At 40.9% G+C, this 13972-nt stretch overlaps 4 protein-coding genes across 8 annotated transcripts in view; 2 read left to right on the top strand and 2 right to left on the bottom strand.

Moving 5' to 3' along the window:
* Positions 1–4707, top strand: part of eml5 (EMAP like 5) — a 33771-nt gene extending 29064 nt beyond the window's left edge. For 3 of the 4 annotated variants that reach the window (XM_035611081.2, XM_035611080.2, XM_035611078.2), the window contains 9 exons: positions 174–331; positions 634–748; positions 854–1042; positions 1175–1347; positions 1889–2051; positions 2150–2253; positions 2365–2518; positions 3131–3231; positions 3326–4707. In XM_035611081.2, the coding sequence (XP_035466974.2) occupies positions 174–331; positions 634–748; positions 854–1042; positions 1175–1347; positions 1889–2051; positions 2150–2253; positions 2365–2518; positions 3131–3231; positions 3326–3362 (1194 nt within the window). In that variant the 3' untranslated portion in view covers positions 3363–4707. Of the gene's footprint in view, positions 1–173; positions 332–633; positions 749–853; positions 1043–1174; positions 1348–1888; positions 2052–2149; positions 2254–2364; positions 2519–3130; positions 3232–3325 lie in introns of those variants that run through there. The other variant, XR_004785411.2, reaches the window with a different exon arrangement.
* Positions 4708–4819: 112 nt separating this feature from the next.
* isca2 (iron-sulfur cluster assembly 2) lies at positions 4820–7119 on the bottom strand. Its single transcript, XM_035609433.2, has 4 exons — positions 6959–7119; positions 6560–6728; positions 5617–5732; positions 4820–5522 (listed from the first exon to the last, which is right to left on the bottom strand). Exons 1-4 carry the CDS (start codon positions 7018–7020, stop codon positions 5348–5350), a joined length of 522 nt encoding a protein of 173 aa, XP_035465326.1. The 5' UTR covers positions 7021–7119; the 3' UTR covers positions 4820–5347.
* Positions 7120–7383: 264 nt separating this feature from the next.
* LOC118285670 (NPC intracellular cholesterol transporter 2) lies at positions 7384–10751 on the top strand. Its single transcript, XM_035609434.2, has 5 exons — positions 7384–7539; positions 7790–7893; positions 9108–9215; positions 9337–9509; positions 10234–10751. Exons 2-5 carry the CDS (start codon positions 7812–7814, stop codon positions 10318–10320), a joined length of 450 nt encoding a protein of 149 aa, XP_035465327.1. The 5' UTR covers positions 7384–7539; positions 7790–7811; the 3' UTR covers positions 10321–10751.
* Positions 10752–10987: 236 nt separating this feature from the next.
* LOC118285671 (gsk3b interacting protein) lies at positions 10988–13964 on the bottom strand. Of its 2 annotated transcripts, none has more exons than XM_035609435.2 (3): positions 13822–13964; positions 12275–12520; positions 10988–12175 (listed from the first exon to the last, which is right to left on the bottom strand). In XM_035609435.2, the coding sequence occupies exons 2-3, from the start codon at positions 12515–12517 to the stop codon at positions 12017–12019; spliced, it is 402 nt and encodes a 133-aa protein (XP_035465328.1). In that variant the 5' UTR covers positions 12518–12520; positions 13822–13964; the 3' UTR covers positions 10988–12016. The 2 variants fall into 2 exon arrangements, with proteins under 2 accessions (XP_035465328.1, XP_035465329.1); XM_035609436.2 differs by having other exon boundaries at positions 12275–12537; positions 13822–13953.
* Between the last annotated feature and the right edge of the window lie 8 nt (positions 13965–13972).

The raw sequence follows: 13972 nt of genomic DNA, 5'->3' as shown, positions 1-13972 counted from the left end.
ATGTTGCTTGTTCTCACTGCACATCACATTTTACCTCATAATCTGAATCTGCTAAATGTTTAAAACTCGTCAGATGCCAAACCTTCTGCTTGAATGTGCTGTGGATTGTTTCTTGCACTGCTCGCTCTGCTCTCGTAGGCCACTAGATTAGTGCAGATTTGTTTTCTTTTCAGAATAACTTGACATTTACAGGTACCATAAGTGGGGATGTGTGTGTGTGGAAGGAACACATTCTAGTAAGAATAGTGGCCAAAGCTCACACGGGCCCTGTGTTCACCATGTACACCACACTGAGAGACGGCCTCATTGTCACCGGGGGCAAAGAAAGACCGTAAGTGCTGTTTGGATTTATTAGTACACTTGAGCACACATCAGTAAACACCACTATTCACATACTGGCTTGATGGTGAACTTACCCTAATGAATGTAATAAGTTATAAGATTAAATATATATGAGAAAGAACTGTACCTGTACGTCACGTGACCGTATGATCACCAGAACATATATCTGTTTTCAAATCATCCACATTCCTGTGTACAGAAAATTGTATGTTATTTAGCATATGAATTACATAAGGCTGCTGTTTTTCTCAGCCAGTCTGTGAAACAGAAGATGTTTTCCTCCATCCACAGGTCAAAGGAGGGGGGTGCTCTAAAGCTCTGGGACCAGGAGCTGAAACGCTGCAGAGCCTTTCGATTAGAAACCGGACAGGTCATAGACTGCGTTCGCTCCGTGTGCAGGGGGAAGGTACTTTACTGATGACACTGACCTCGGGCAATGTCTCCGCTCTCATTTACAACCTCTTCATCTGTATTTTGACACATTTGTCTTTCCTCCTCTGTGCTGTGTCAGGGTAAAATCCTTGTGGGGACAAGAAACGCAGAGATCATCGAGGTAGGGGAGAAGAACGCCGCATGCAACATCTTGGTGAACGGACACATGGACGGACCTATCTGGGGCTTGGGCACGCATCCTTCCAGAGACGTATTTCTGTCTGCTGCAGAAGACGGCACTGTTCGCCTGTGGGACATCCCAGAAAAGGTCAGCCACGTTACCTCTCCACAACCACTCATGTCAAAATGTCTCTCATTTTATCAGGAAGTCTGGTGGAAAGTTGAAAATGGTTTATAACAATCTGTGATGATCTTGCATTTCCTTGTGGGAAAAAAACAGAAGATGCTGAATAAGGTGAACCTGGGCCACCCGGCACATACCATAAGCTACAGTCCCGAGGGAGACATGGTGGCCATAGGCATGAAGAACGGAGAGTTCATCATCCTGCTGGTTGCCTCACTCAAAATCTGGGGCAAGAAAAGGGACCGGCGCTCCCCCATCCAGGACATCAGGTAGATCAGGACAATGGCTCAGTGAAGGCTTGAGGCTTAGTAAGAAAAGTTTTCATGAAGCGCTCTTTATTTTTTACCATTTACACTTCTCAGGTGCAAATTTCAGTTCAAACTTCAAAAAGCAATGTTTTTTGGGGTTGAGCAATGCCAACATAGTGTATATAGAAGACCGAAACAGAGAGATAAAGATGCAAAAACAAGAAATTTTGAATTTATGTTGGAAGTTAATAGCCTCCATTTTGGTCCAGTTGAGTCCAATGTGAAACCCAATCAAAACACACACACATGACCCTAAGTGGATCCTCCACAGAAGTTGCAAGTTATGTTCATATGAATCATGAAATTATTCATTTGTTTGTTTGCTTATTCATTTATGCTTTGATTAGATTATAAATGTACAGACATTCAATATTCAGTACAAAATCATTTACAATTGTAAGAATCCAGATTCCTCTGGTGAAACTAAATCGGAGTCTGTAAAGCAGAAAGAAACTCTCAGGGAGAGCAGGTCTCGTGTAACTCTACTCGTGTCCGTTTGCAGGTTCAGTCCAAATTCCCGTTACCTGGCCGTCGGCTCCACCGAGAGTGCAGTCGACTTCTACGACCTGACGCTCGGCCCGCAGCTGAACCGCATCAACTGCTGCAGGGACATCCCCAGCTTTGTGATGCAGATGGACTTTTCCGCAGACAGCACTTACGTCCAGGTATGTATTGGAAAAATATCAGCGGCCCGTCAGTTCTGCGGTGAGAGTTCACTGGACCGTTTCTCTTTTCCCTCACCGCCAATTTCTTGTCGAATCAGATCTCCACCGGTGCTTATAAACGACTGGTGTATGAGGTGCCGTCTGGGAAGCAGGTCACAGAGCAGTCCCACATCGACAGGATTACCTGGGCCACCTGGACGAGGTGACACTCACATCAAGACTGATGCACAGAATCAATGCATATGTGGGAGAAGAAGAGAGTAATAAAATAGTCTGAACCCAAAATGTTGTTTCTCCCTCGCTCTGTGTCCAGTGTCCTCGGGGACGAGGTTGTTGGGATCTGGTCCCGTAACACTGACAAAGCAGACGTCACCTGTGCCTGTGTTTCCCACTCGGGCCTTAACATTGTCACAGGCGACGACTTTGGAATGGTAAAGCTGTTCGACTTTCCATGTCCAGAGAAGTTTGTAAGTATGATTACACAACATTTTTACAACTGATTTAATTTTTAAAGTGTTTTGATTTATTAGCACGTATAAGTATAAGTCAGCGTGTCTGGTGAATACGTGACAGGAACATTACGATTGTGAATTTTCTACCTTTTTGAGCTGAGATCTTAAAGCCACTATGTGAAGGAGTTAGGAACTCGGATGTAAGCGCCCTCCAGTGGCGGTTTAAAAAAATGGCACTGCTAACGCTTAGCAATTGCTGTCGCAATTAGCATTGCTACAGTGACATCAGTGCTAACACTCCAGGAGACCAGGAATTTTCTACAAACAAAAACTCATCCAAATAATGCTACAGTCACATAAAAGGTCTTCATATGGTTAACTTAAATTATTTCTGACAAAATCATCACAATTTTCCACCTGAGATCGGAAATATATAAAAAGGAATAGCTCAAATACTGATGGAATCATTTTTGCTTAAACTGTGAGGTGACTTTACCGACTTTATAGCATTTTTCAGCTGGAAACTTAATAATGCACTGTAAATGTGCCTGTGCTACAAAATGATGCAACTGTTGATCATCGTTGATCAAAATGTGCTTTGAAAGATGTGAATTTGATCCGTTTCAGGCCAAACACAAACGCTTTCTGGGCCACTCCGCTCACCTGACAAACACGCGCTTCACAAACGGAGATCGCTTTGTTGTCAGCGCCGGGGGAGATGACAGAAGGTATGACTGAGGAATCCAAATGAAAACTTCAATTACAAATGGATGAATATTACTTATTGAAGAAAGCACCCTTCCCTTTGTATGTCCCCTCTAGCCTCTTTGTGTGGAGGTGTGTCCATGCCCCTCACTGAGGCTCACACCTGGACCAGACTGGCTCAGAAGGTCCAGGTTTCTCCCAGCATGGCTCTCCAGAGAAAAGATGCATATCAAGAAAAAAAAGAAGAGAAGGACAGACCTGGCAGCTTGTAAATGAGGATAAGCGGTGATTCTAATCACTGCCTCAAAACTCGGTGCATGCATATGTGCAAGGCTTATTTTCATAATAGCATCAGTCCTAACTGTGAACACAGGCAGAGGGCTTACAGCCCTGCTCTGACGCATCACATCATCACTGAGAGGAGAAAAAAAAAAGTCATCCTCTAACACAGTATGTGCATTTCATTTCAGTGATAGATGGTTTTTTTTAATAAACAAATTTGTGTCTAAAATGGCAGTTATGCCACTTGGCAGGCCTACGAACTTATTACTGACAACGCCATTTTTTAAAAACATGTAGCAAAACTGAATTAGCCTTAATCTGAGTGTTCAACTGATGAGGGTTTGGAGTCTTTTTGTATTTTATTTTTTGGATCATCATCGTTTGTTTGTTCTGTTTTTTACTGGTTATTCCAAATCCTGTGGCCTTCCTCCTGAATGTAACATCCACCGTTATGTTCTGGATGTCAGCATGCCAAAGCATACTATGCACTGTACACCTGACCTGGTCACTGTGTTACCCTGACGGTTCATTTATGGTTCACGTGGCTGTGTTGTTGTTGACTGGTTGACCTCCGACCTCCCCCTCGGCAGTGTTCCCCTCATGACGTATTAAATGTGTTTATACTTGTGTGAAGATTCGTGTGTTTGGTTCATTGGTGTGTGCATGGCTTACTGGAAGACAATCTGTCCAAACCAAATTCCTCAGAAAACAAAAGGAACAGTTGTAAATTAATCTGTGTTAATGAACTGTTGCGATTCCTTCGGCCCCTTTTCAGTGTGCTGCTACTGTACGATGTATTATTGTTGCATATTCTCGAATTTGAACGGTGTGACTTTTTTTCCCCAACAGTAAATTAATGTTTTGTGTAAGCAGATATATTGCTCAAATGGAATGTTTTATCAGAGAAAAAATGAAAAGGTGCAAAACATTTGCTCATTGTATTATGACTAACTACAAACAAGTTGCTGCATATTTTGATTTACATTACTCCAGTGTAAATATCATTTGTAGATATTCTTTTTGTATATTTTTTGTGAGATGTTTCTTATATTCCATTTTAATAAAAAAGGCAACCTTGAACTTGGAGCTTTGAGTGAAAAATGTTCCCCAAGTGAAAACATAAATGATTCATAATGCAGAGGAATCCATGTAATCAAACCAAAAGTGCTGGAACTAACCCTTTATCAATAATCAATAAATAGAAACATTTCCTTGCTGCTCTTTCGTCATTCTGATGTTGTCAGGAAATACACAACCTCCCAAAGGTGATGATTTTGGACAAACACCAGTTTTCACTTCATGAAGAGAAAAGACCAAAGGTAAAATATCTGATATTCACTCAGTTTTATTTGAGTTGAAGCAAATATAACTTATCAATTCATATTCATAAATGTGGCCTATATACATCATTTACATACAAAGGGAACTCTAAGCACTGCATAAACACTTCAACTGAGCCTTTGTTTGACAGTTGAATGTTGTGAACTCTGTCGTCAGCGAGCATTGTTGACTGTCACCATCTGATTGATCAGTCAGTATCTCTGCCTTTCATTCAGATCAATACATTTCACATAAAAAAAAATAGCAAGCGAAATATTATCTACCAGTTTCATTACTGATGAAATTATTAGCTAACTGAATTGTGAATTCAAAATATCAGAGATATTTCAGAACATAACCAGAGTTACAAGATTATTAGGTACAAATCTACTGTTAAGGAAAATCCAATATGATGGCACTAAGATTAAATCTCTTTCGTCACTGTGTCAGAGAGGTGTTGATTCATCCCGATGTGTACCTGATGAAGTTGCTGAATCTGTGTATGAAGTCATTAATGCAGGAAACAGGAAGGTGTGGTCATAGTTTGACAGAGAAGGAGCTGCCACAGGAGCAGCCATGATCAGCTTGAGGATTCTTGAGAACTTGGAAGCTGGAGCGGATCAGCTCCTGGCCAAAGTCCAACGTGGCTCCCTTCACAAACTCCAGGCTGTCCTGGTCCACGATAACGCCGACTCCTCCCTGCTCAAACACTCTGGGGTCATTCAGACAAAATAATTTGGTTTTTAGTCAGGATTCAATGTGGCTTTCAGGAAACAAACTTGATAGACAGATTAGTGTCAGTTTACCTGTCATCTTCACTCCTGTCGCTAACAACAGAAAACTTGTACTGGAAGCCGGAGCAGCCTCCTCCCTCCACGTGTATTCTCAGGTATTCGCCCTTCCCCATGATCTCCCCTAATCTCTGGATTAACACGAACATGACAAATGAGGTGCAGAGCACAAAAACTTCCAACATAGCTTCACTCATTCATTGACAAAGACGCAGTACGGCAAGTGATTTTAACATACAATGGTATCCATAACTATGTTTTAGATATCTACAGATGTATTTTTAAACCAATCAGTCACACTGCAGTCACCCATAATGCAACGTCAAATGCAAGCAACAGTGAGGCAAGTGATCATGTACTGTCCTCCCACACATTGTGCAATAAATAAAATGCTTTGAGGAGTCAAAACAATATAACTAAATATGTGTTGGGAACTAATACGTGTATGACTAGGAACAAGAGATCCAACTTGTCATTTAAATGAAATTATTTTTAATTCATGTTTGAGAATTTAGATTGTTGAAATAAAATATAGGGCCTCTGTATTTGACTGGCGTTTGCAAACAGCGTAATGACAAGATATTTTACATTTGTTGCAAGAGGTATCATTTGTGCATTTTTTGAAAAGCCATGAATGAGGTACATGTACAAAGACACTAGCCAATCCTGCACCGCTTGACTTCAGACCTTCATAACATACAGTATGAATATGTGAACACGCTGATAAAGTGAGTATAGTGACTGTGTGAGGGGGTGTATGATTTGATCACAGGCAAATATTTCAGCTGTAACTATGACACACATGTTTACATGATACTCTCTGTATACTATTCAATTAGACTTTAATCTAAGGTTATGTCAAACACTGTCTCAGTCACTGTTGAAGTGAACCCTTTTGCAAAAACCCACCCACATCCCCAAAGAGTAGGATGATGCTTCATCGTGGTTGAGTGCTGACCTTAACGCATGACTCTGTAAGGTGTAGTTTATCTTCAGATGGACCCGACACCACTGGCTTCTCCTGGGCCGAGGCGCTGCTGAAGAGGCGCTGGATCCCCGCCGTGGGGTGTTGAGGAAGCCGGTGTAACTGCTGGCTCACACGGAGGCCGTTCAGCAGAGAAGACGACCTGTAAAATCATGAACATCAATCATGGACATTGCGTTAGGATCGGATTGTCGAAGAGCAAAATTGGACTTGTGACGTCACTGGTCCTTGGTGCTAGCGTTAAATGCTAGCTTGCTAACTATCGGGGGAAACATTCAAGTTATTCCCCCCCTAAATACATTGTTTACATGTTAAGATGTTGACAAGTAACATCCCTAATGGTCTGTAAGATATACAACAAATGAACGTTACCTAGCGAAGCTCAACATTTTTGACTTTGACGCAGTTATCAAAGCTGCTCTCACGAGTGACATCTTCCATAACAAATGTTGCTGAGTCCCACCCCCTTCACGTGACGAGGAAATGTATCGTAGTCTTATTGGCTAAAAGGTTGCCTGTGGCAATAGATACGCAAATATAGTGAAATACGGCCACTTGATTCGTCAGTTTACCTGCCCATCATAAGACACGAAGCGTTGACTGGATTTGACCGTCAACTGAATTTGGAGACTTAAAAACCTTGGTTTTGCCTTTAAGGAACAGTCTCTCAGGCTGTATGTTTCCCCACAACAGGTTTCACCAATCGAATACGTACATTGTGTTAACGTTAACATAAACTTGGTTTCAACTTGACGAGGGGCGTTTTTATCTGACAATTGCAGCGCCGTAGACAGGGGCTACACGTCGACATGTTTCCTGACAGGCAAAATTTCGGGCGTCAAAAACATCGCGTACTTGTAAATGGGCGTTGCAACGAGCTCGTGATACAGCGAAATAAAAAGTGGTAAGTTGCGAGCAGTTCTACTTCAGACGCCGACTGACGCTCATCAAAGGTACAGTTTGTTCTTCCGGATTGTCGTGTTCTTCCTTGTACTATATCAATTTGACGCCTCATTGTGTTCGGTCTCCATATTATTTTGCCAGGTAGCCTGTTCCTCGTGTTAAACACTGCAGCCCCTTCAAGTGGGGACATCTGGGCATACAAACAACAAGTCATATGATTTAATACCTTCTGCTGACTGCGGATGTTTACTCATCGTTTTCCGATGCGTCATGACCCAGTTACCCCTTTTTTATTTTTAGAACCACACACAAAGAGAGAAACATGGATGTCCGGGCTGGTCTCGTCGTGTTACTCTGCGTGATGGGATTCACCTGCGCGGTGCCAGTGAAGTTCATTGACTGCGGTGAGTTCCACCTGATCATGAGCTCGTTTACTGCTTCTCTTTTTATGTTAACCGACGATTGTGACGGGGAATTGTGCCTCACAAGCTGTGGTATTTCCTTCATGTGCCCTGCTTTTGTTCGAAATAACATCTAAATATAATCTTCTATAAATATAATATTAATTTTCCAAAATGGCCTTAACTGAGGCAATTTGACTTTTCTTTGTCCACTCAACTGAGTGATCCACTAATTGTTTTATCACTCATTTGCACACCTCGCACCTACAGGAACAGATATTGCCACATTCCTGGAAATCATTAGATTTTTTTACATGCATCCACACCTTCCTGTCATTTTATTTTGAATTGCAGATTGTCCTTCATATTCACAGAGGAAATTAAACAGCCAAATTATACTCCTCATGTCCTTGTGTTTAACTTTCTGTCGAATTAAACCATACAGGCAAAATTAGTAGTTTTTTTGAGTGGGATGGGGTCAAATAGTCATGAAGTCACTTTTATTCTACTATACCAAAAACAAATGCTCTCACACAATACTTTGAGATTACTTTAGATAACACACTTGTACCGCACAATAGTTAACTTCACACAGTCCTATCTGATTAAATCTAATCAAATTAATCTTTGTTGATTTTGTTTTTTCGCACCCTGTGAAGGTATAACTGGAGTCAAGTTTCTTGTATGCTTAAAAAAACATGACCAATAGAGTTCATGCTGAAATAACAACGTTTCACTGAGTCCAAACATAGTTTTTTTTTTGTTAAAATCAAAGATTTGTCTGAAGCATCTTGTGGCTGAAAGTTCACATCGGAGCAGCAAACAAATCATGATGTCCAAGGAACGGCCTGCAGAGCTCAGACGGGATTATGTTGCAGTGCAGATCTGGGGAAGGTTCCCTTGAACACAGTGGCCACCGTGATTCTTAAAAGGAGGAAATGTTTCTGTATTTTATACGATTAAAGGTGTTGGAAGAATTTGACTGTAACAGTCACACTTTTTTTCTAACATGCACTGACCTGGAATGGTGATCTTTTGTAATCGACTTGCTTATCTTTAATCTTTATTTTTTTTTTTAGTAAATGTAATCCAAGCATGAAGCACCCAGTTGGATTTACTGTTCTACAAAAAGGAGCTCATTTACAAATGAAGGCAGCTGTATAAGCATTTATTTTTATTATTTTCTTTATTAAAGGCTTTTTTGGGTTTTTCTTCAGGCTCCCCTTCTGGCAAAGTGGCCATGGTGGACATTAACCCCTGTGCCAGTCAGCCATGCCAGCTTCACAAAGGACAGTCCTACGGTGTCAATGTGACATTCCACAGTGGTGAGTGGACGGCTTTCTTTTTTAAAAAAAAAAATGTATGTCTCAAGAGTCACATAAATGCATATGCGTTGTTGTTTTTTCTCTAACCTTCTGTCTGATGATGTCATATTTTGTGTGGTAGCTGTGGAGAGCCAAACCAGCACAGCAGTGGTTCATGGTGTTATTGCTGGAGTTCCCATCCCTTTCCCCATTCCCATGGAAGACGGCTGCAAGTCTGGAATCCAGTGTCCCATCCAGAAGCAGCAGTATTATCACTATGTGACCGCTCTACCTGTGAAGACAGAATATCCTGCTGTAAGTACGACATGTGACATTGGCAACAGTCTTTTTATTTTCTGAAGAGTCTGCTCACTGATTTCAAATTTCTGCCTCTGGTAGAAACTAGATCTAGCTGCTTGGTATTTGCAAGTGTTGATGTGACAAAGAAATCTATCTTAAGGTTTAAAATAATGAAGATAATATTTTAATTGTCAAGATATTAAGCAAAGTGGATTTTATATAATTCAACACCACTGGTGTAATATGCATAGCATTTGAAAGTTCTGTGATGGAAAAGTATGCAATTATTACTAGCAAAAAGTTGTTGTAGTTTATCCACATTAATACCAAAATTGGCCCATGTGAGTAATGTTATATTTTACATGTTCATACATTGGGGTAAGAACACATGCGCTGTTAGATGCTGCTACTGGAAATCTGAGCCATTTGTGATCTAGTCAGCTGGGAATTAAGTCAAATCAAGTCAAAAATAAGGCACGTGTCTTGTATTCCAGTACCTGTATGTTAATCACAATTGAATGTAATGAAGTGTCCAATGGTACATGAGAAAATATCTTAATGTCTTATTACTTGGATGGGATGTTTGATCGCCCTAATTCTGTCCTCCCCAGGTGTTGGGTTAAACTAGATGTCCTTCATTTTCTGTCTCACTTCTTCTTGACTTTTTCGTTTCTTAAATGTTAGAGAAGCAATGCACACCTTTGTTCACCGGCGACTTCTCCTTTTGTGCTTTTTGTAGATAAAGCTGGTCGTGGAGTGGGAACTGAGAGATGACAACAAACAAGACTTGTTCTGCATTAAGTTCCCAGTTCAGATTGTGAGCTAAACCAGCAGCAATACCTCAAACAAATGTATATTTTTAAAAGGGATTCAGCTTTGAGTAAAAACCTAGAAAGATCACATTTTATTCATTCTTCAAATTGATTTTAAGATGCATTTCCTTCACTATTTTGCAAGACATTGATGCTCACACATCTTAAAATCCTGCTAAAAACAAAAGAGGTTATTGCTCTGATCTAACGAACAGTTGATTTTTAAGAATTGTGAATGTGACAGACCGGGGCTAATATTTGTCAATGACCCCAGCTTAACTACATTCCACTTTGATGCAAAAGTCTTGTCTTCCTGGCTGCTGTGTAGTCAGAAAAGATACACACTGTAATTTTTCCTTACTATAACTTTATTATTAACTGTAATATTTCTTGACCTAGGGCTACCATATGAAAAGTAAATTCTAATAAAGAAATCTAATGCTTACCCATGTTGCATTGTTTGGATCTGACCTGAATAAATGATTAAGAAAATATAATTATTAAAGAAGCATTACAACAGTTTTTAGCTTTCTCTACATGTCCAATCACTCATCAATATACCTACATTTCAATTATGATTTTCAATGACCTTCAGAAGCTGGTGACTGAGTAGCAGTGAGATGGTTGGAGCTGTTGCCAGATCTCTTCAGATAAAGAAGACATAAAAATATACACTTGACATATTTCTGAGATTTTTATTTGTCTTTAGCAAAGGCCAGCAGCAAGGAATAACAGCATGAATGCAAATAGAATGTGTTTACTTAGAGTAGATTTCATAAGACTGAGGTGGGATCATAACCAGGTCACATGTACAATAAACCAACATCAACTAAAGGCAAACTCCAGACGTCCTTACCAAATAGAAGCTAATGATTTGCATTGTGGCGAAAATAAGATGTTTTGAGTCGAGAAAAAAAGATAGTACTTGTAATCTCCACAAGGATGGCTCCTTTACTTTAACAGCATCAGTTTGGAATGAAAGCTTGAGATGTAATGCACTTGCAGAATGGAGGAAAACTTAATATTTGATTGGTTTCAGTTAATCATAGCTTTCAAATAAGTTTTGTGTTTCTGACCTAGATATCCATGTGAATTGACAGCCCGAGAAAAAATGCCATAATCTCCTTCGGCACAATCAAAAACATAATGGGTTCATTTTGTACTTTTCCTACCAAAAGTCAATCATTAAGGCAATATGAGCTACACAAAGAATACAGCTTTGGGTCTTTCATGGGGTCACCTGCTGAATGTGAACTTGTGAGTATATTTGAGCAAAGAGCTGTCATCAGGTCACTGCTTTAGTGCAAGCAGGGCGGTGGGGGCGGGGACTTCTACCAGGACAACTTGCTGCTGCTTTCTCCGATCACAGTACAAACGGTGCAGAATCCTTAATGTGTTAGTTACAAACCTGTAACACGTGGAAGCTGGAAGCTCATTCCACAGTTTGAGTCAACAACACAATGTTGCAACCGTACAAACAATCCCGAGCAGTCACTGAAGTATCAAACATGGAGTCATTCAATGGTATGAAAATCAGAACAGAGCAAAGTTGATAAGGCAGGGTACCACGTATAATAGCGGTTGCTAGGCAGGTGGATGTCACATTATAGGCTATAATATTTGACCAGACTTATACACCCACATTATCAATCCCGGTGTCACTTGTACAACTCAAGCAGCATATTTCGCTCCACCCTTTTCTTTCTTTTTTTATCGACCGTTTTGCTTGAGTCTCTCCAACCGCTTCAGCAAAGCGTTCCCAAAGGCTTCTCTGTAACCTGGGCTCAGTGTGTCCAGAAGCGAGTAAACAGTCTCATGATACTGGTTGCTCAAATCCTCGTCCACTTGATCGAAAGCATAGCCCACCACCTGTTTGGGTGGAAATCATGGAAATTAGTGGTTTACTGCGAAACTTTGCATGGTTTGGGATCTTAAAAAGAGTAATAAATCACGGAATCATTGTCTCACCCTCAGTCCTGCCTCTGTGAGCTCCAGACAATACCGATTTCCCTCTCTTGTTTCCACATTTATGTGGGCCATGTCCAACGCACTGTTGAGACTTTGCGACACGTGCATTTCAGTGACAGCAAAGAGTACGTCAATGACCACCGCTTCTGCCTCCAATCTCATGTCCTTGACGTCACCAAGCTGGACACAGTCGTCGTCAAATGAAGAGGCGATGGACTCCTCGGGCTGACAGTCTACCTCCATCCCCTGTAACAGAGAAACTCCTGTAACAGAGAAACTTTACTCACTGACCCTGCAGGTCCGAACAAGCGGTTATTACTGTCATAGCAACAAGCTATCCTGTTGAACACTGAAAATTCATATTTGTGCAACAGTCAGCAGCATGGAAGCAATTCAAGGGTTGACTTGACCTTCAGTCATAGCTTAAAATCTAATTTATCCGCTGTACTAATTTTTTTTTTATAAGACATTATAGATTGACAAATGGTAATTTCCCAACCAATTATACACACACACTTTCTGATGAATAATGTTGATGTAAGTATCCTGTCATTCAGATGCTGCTTCAGTTATTTAGCGGCCTGTTAAGTGATTTTCAACCCTGTTCCATTTCTCCATATCCACTGTTTGTGTGTGCATTTGTTAAATAAGTTGTGTCTTGTCGTGACCCATTTATGTCAAGGAGCGTTGTGTTGTGCATTCCTGTATGAGTCTTCAGCCGCATCTGGCTTCGCCATCCTTCACTCTGTTGCCTTGATGCCTTTAGTGGCAATGAGCGCCTGTTAATGTAACCAGGACTGCAATGTTATCAGTCGCTACATAATGTTTTTTATAGAAGGAAGCATTGTTATTTGTTCCTATTATTATATATCATTACTAGTATTATTGCATGGTGTGCATGTGACATTCAATTATTGAGTACCGAGTAGTCTGATCATAAAAATATGCATCATTTTTTTATAAGATGGACATTAACTTTTGCAGGTAAAAAATGTGTCAAGTAACTAGACAAAGCAGCTGCCAAGTAAATTAGGTGGAGTAACAGATAAAAAATACAGTATTTCACTTCCCGTAGTATAAAGTAGCATGGAATAAAATACTCAAGTAGCTCAACTTTGTGTTGAAACGCAGTTCTTGAGTGAATGTAGTGTGAGTGTCAGTATTACACGTGCATTACCGTCCAGCAGCTCGACAGCGACACCTCGAGGACTCTGAGCAGCCCTCCTGATCAGCCAGCTAACGCAACACGAGTGTGGTGGTTACAGTCTTTACAGACGCATTGAACTATCGCATGAGTTGTTACACGTACTCAACGTTTGAACTGATCTGCTGTAGCCGTCTCCGACTGCAAACATTTGCTGTATGTTGGGTGTCAACTGTGTGACAACTAAGAGCCAAGTCACTGCTGTTTAGCGCCTCTGCAGGACGTGGTGCAATCACTTTGTTTGCGTTTTGCAACAAAAACCAAAAACGTATTAGAGCATTAAATTGAACGCATTGAACGCGGTCGACCTGAGTATGTTGCCAACTGCGTGCATGTCGCTCACCTCCTCGCTGGTTGTGTTCTTCCGGCTCGTGGAAGCTTCCAGCCCACTCTGGTCTCTCTCTCTCTCTCTCTCTCTCCCTCTCTGGAGAAGGTCCAGTCAAATGAGCGTCACCTCGCGTTGGAGCTCTGTCAAATGAACGGCCAGATGAATG

Source organism: Scophthalmus maximus, chromosome 15 (genome assembly GCF_022379125.1).
Source record: "Scophthalmus maximus strain ysfricsl-2021 chromosome 15, ASM2237912v1, whole genome shotgun sequence".
NCBI classification, from domain to species: domain Eukaryota; kingdom Metazoa; phylum Chordata; class Actinopteri; order Pleuronectiformes; family Scophthalmidae; genus Scophthalmus; species Scophthalmus maximus.
This window is presented reverse-complemented; position numbering and strand designations above follow the sequence as displayed.

Excerpts from the sequence above, each read along its gene's own strand:
- isca2 (XM_035609433.2), bottom strand. The coding sequence starts at position 7,020 with ATGTCACTCGTGAGAGCAGCTTTGATAACTGCGTCAAAGTCAAAAATG. Across the intron at positions 5,733-6,559 it reads TTACAGAGTCATGCGTTAAG|AGATTAGGGGAGATCATGGG; the intron begins GTCAGCACTCAA and ends GTGTTAATCCAG. Across the intron at positions 5,523-5,616 it reads GACAGGAGTGAAGATGACAG|AGTGTTTGAGCAGGGAGGAG; the intron begins GTAAACTGACAC and ends GAATGACCCCAG.
- LOC118285670 (XM_035609434.2), top strand. The coding sequence starts at position 7,812 with ATGGATGTCCGGGCTGGTCTCGTCGTGTTACTCTGCGTGATGGGATTC. Across the intron at positions 7,894-9,107 it reads AGTGAAGTTCATTGACTGCG|GCTCCCCTTCTGGCAAAGTG; the intron begins GTGAGTTCCACC and ends GTTTTTCTTCAG. Across the intron at positions 9,216-9,336 it reads CAATGTGACATTCCACAGTG|CTGTGGAGAGCCAAACCAGC; the intron begins GTGAGTGGACGG and ends TTTGTGTGGTAG.
- LOC118285671 (XM_035609435.2), bottom strand. The coding sequence starts at position 12,517 with ATGGAGGTAGACTGTCAGCCCGAGGAGTCCATCGCCTCTTCATTTGAC. Across the intron at positions 12,176-12,274 it reads TCACAGAGGCAGGACTGAGG|GTGGTGGGCTATGCTTTCGA; the intron begins GTGAGACAATGA and ends CCACCCAAACAG.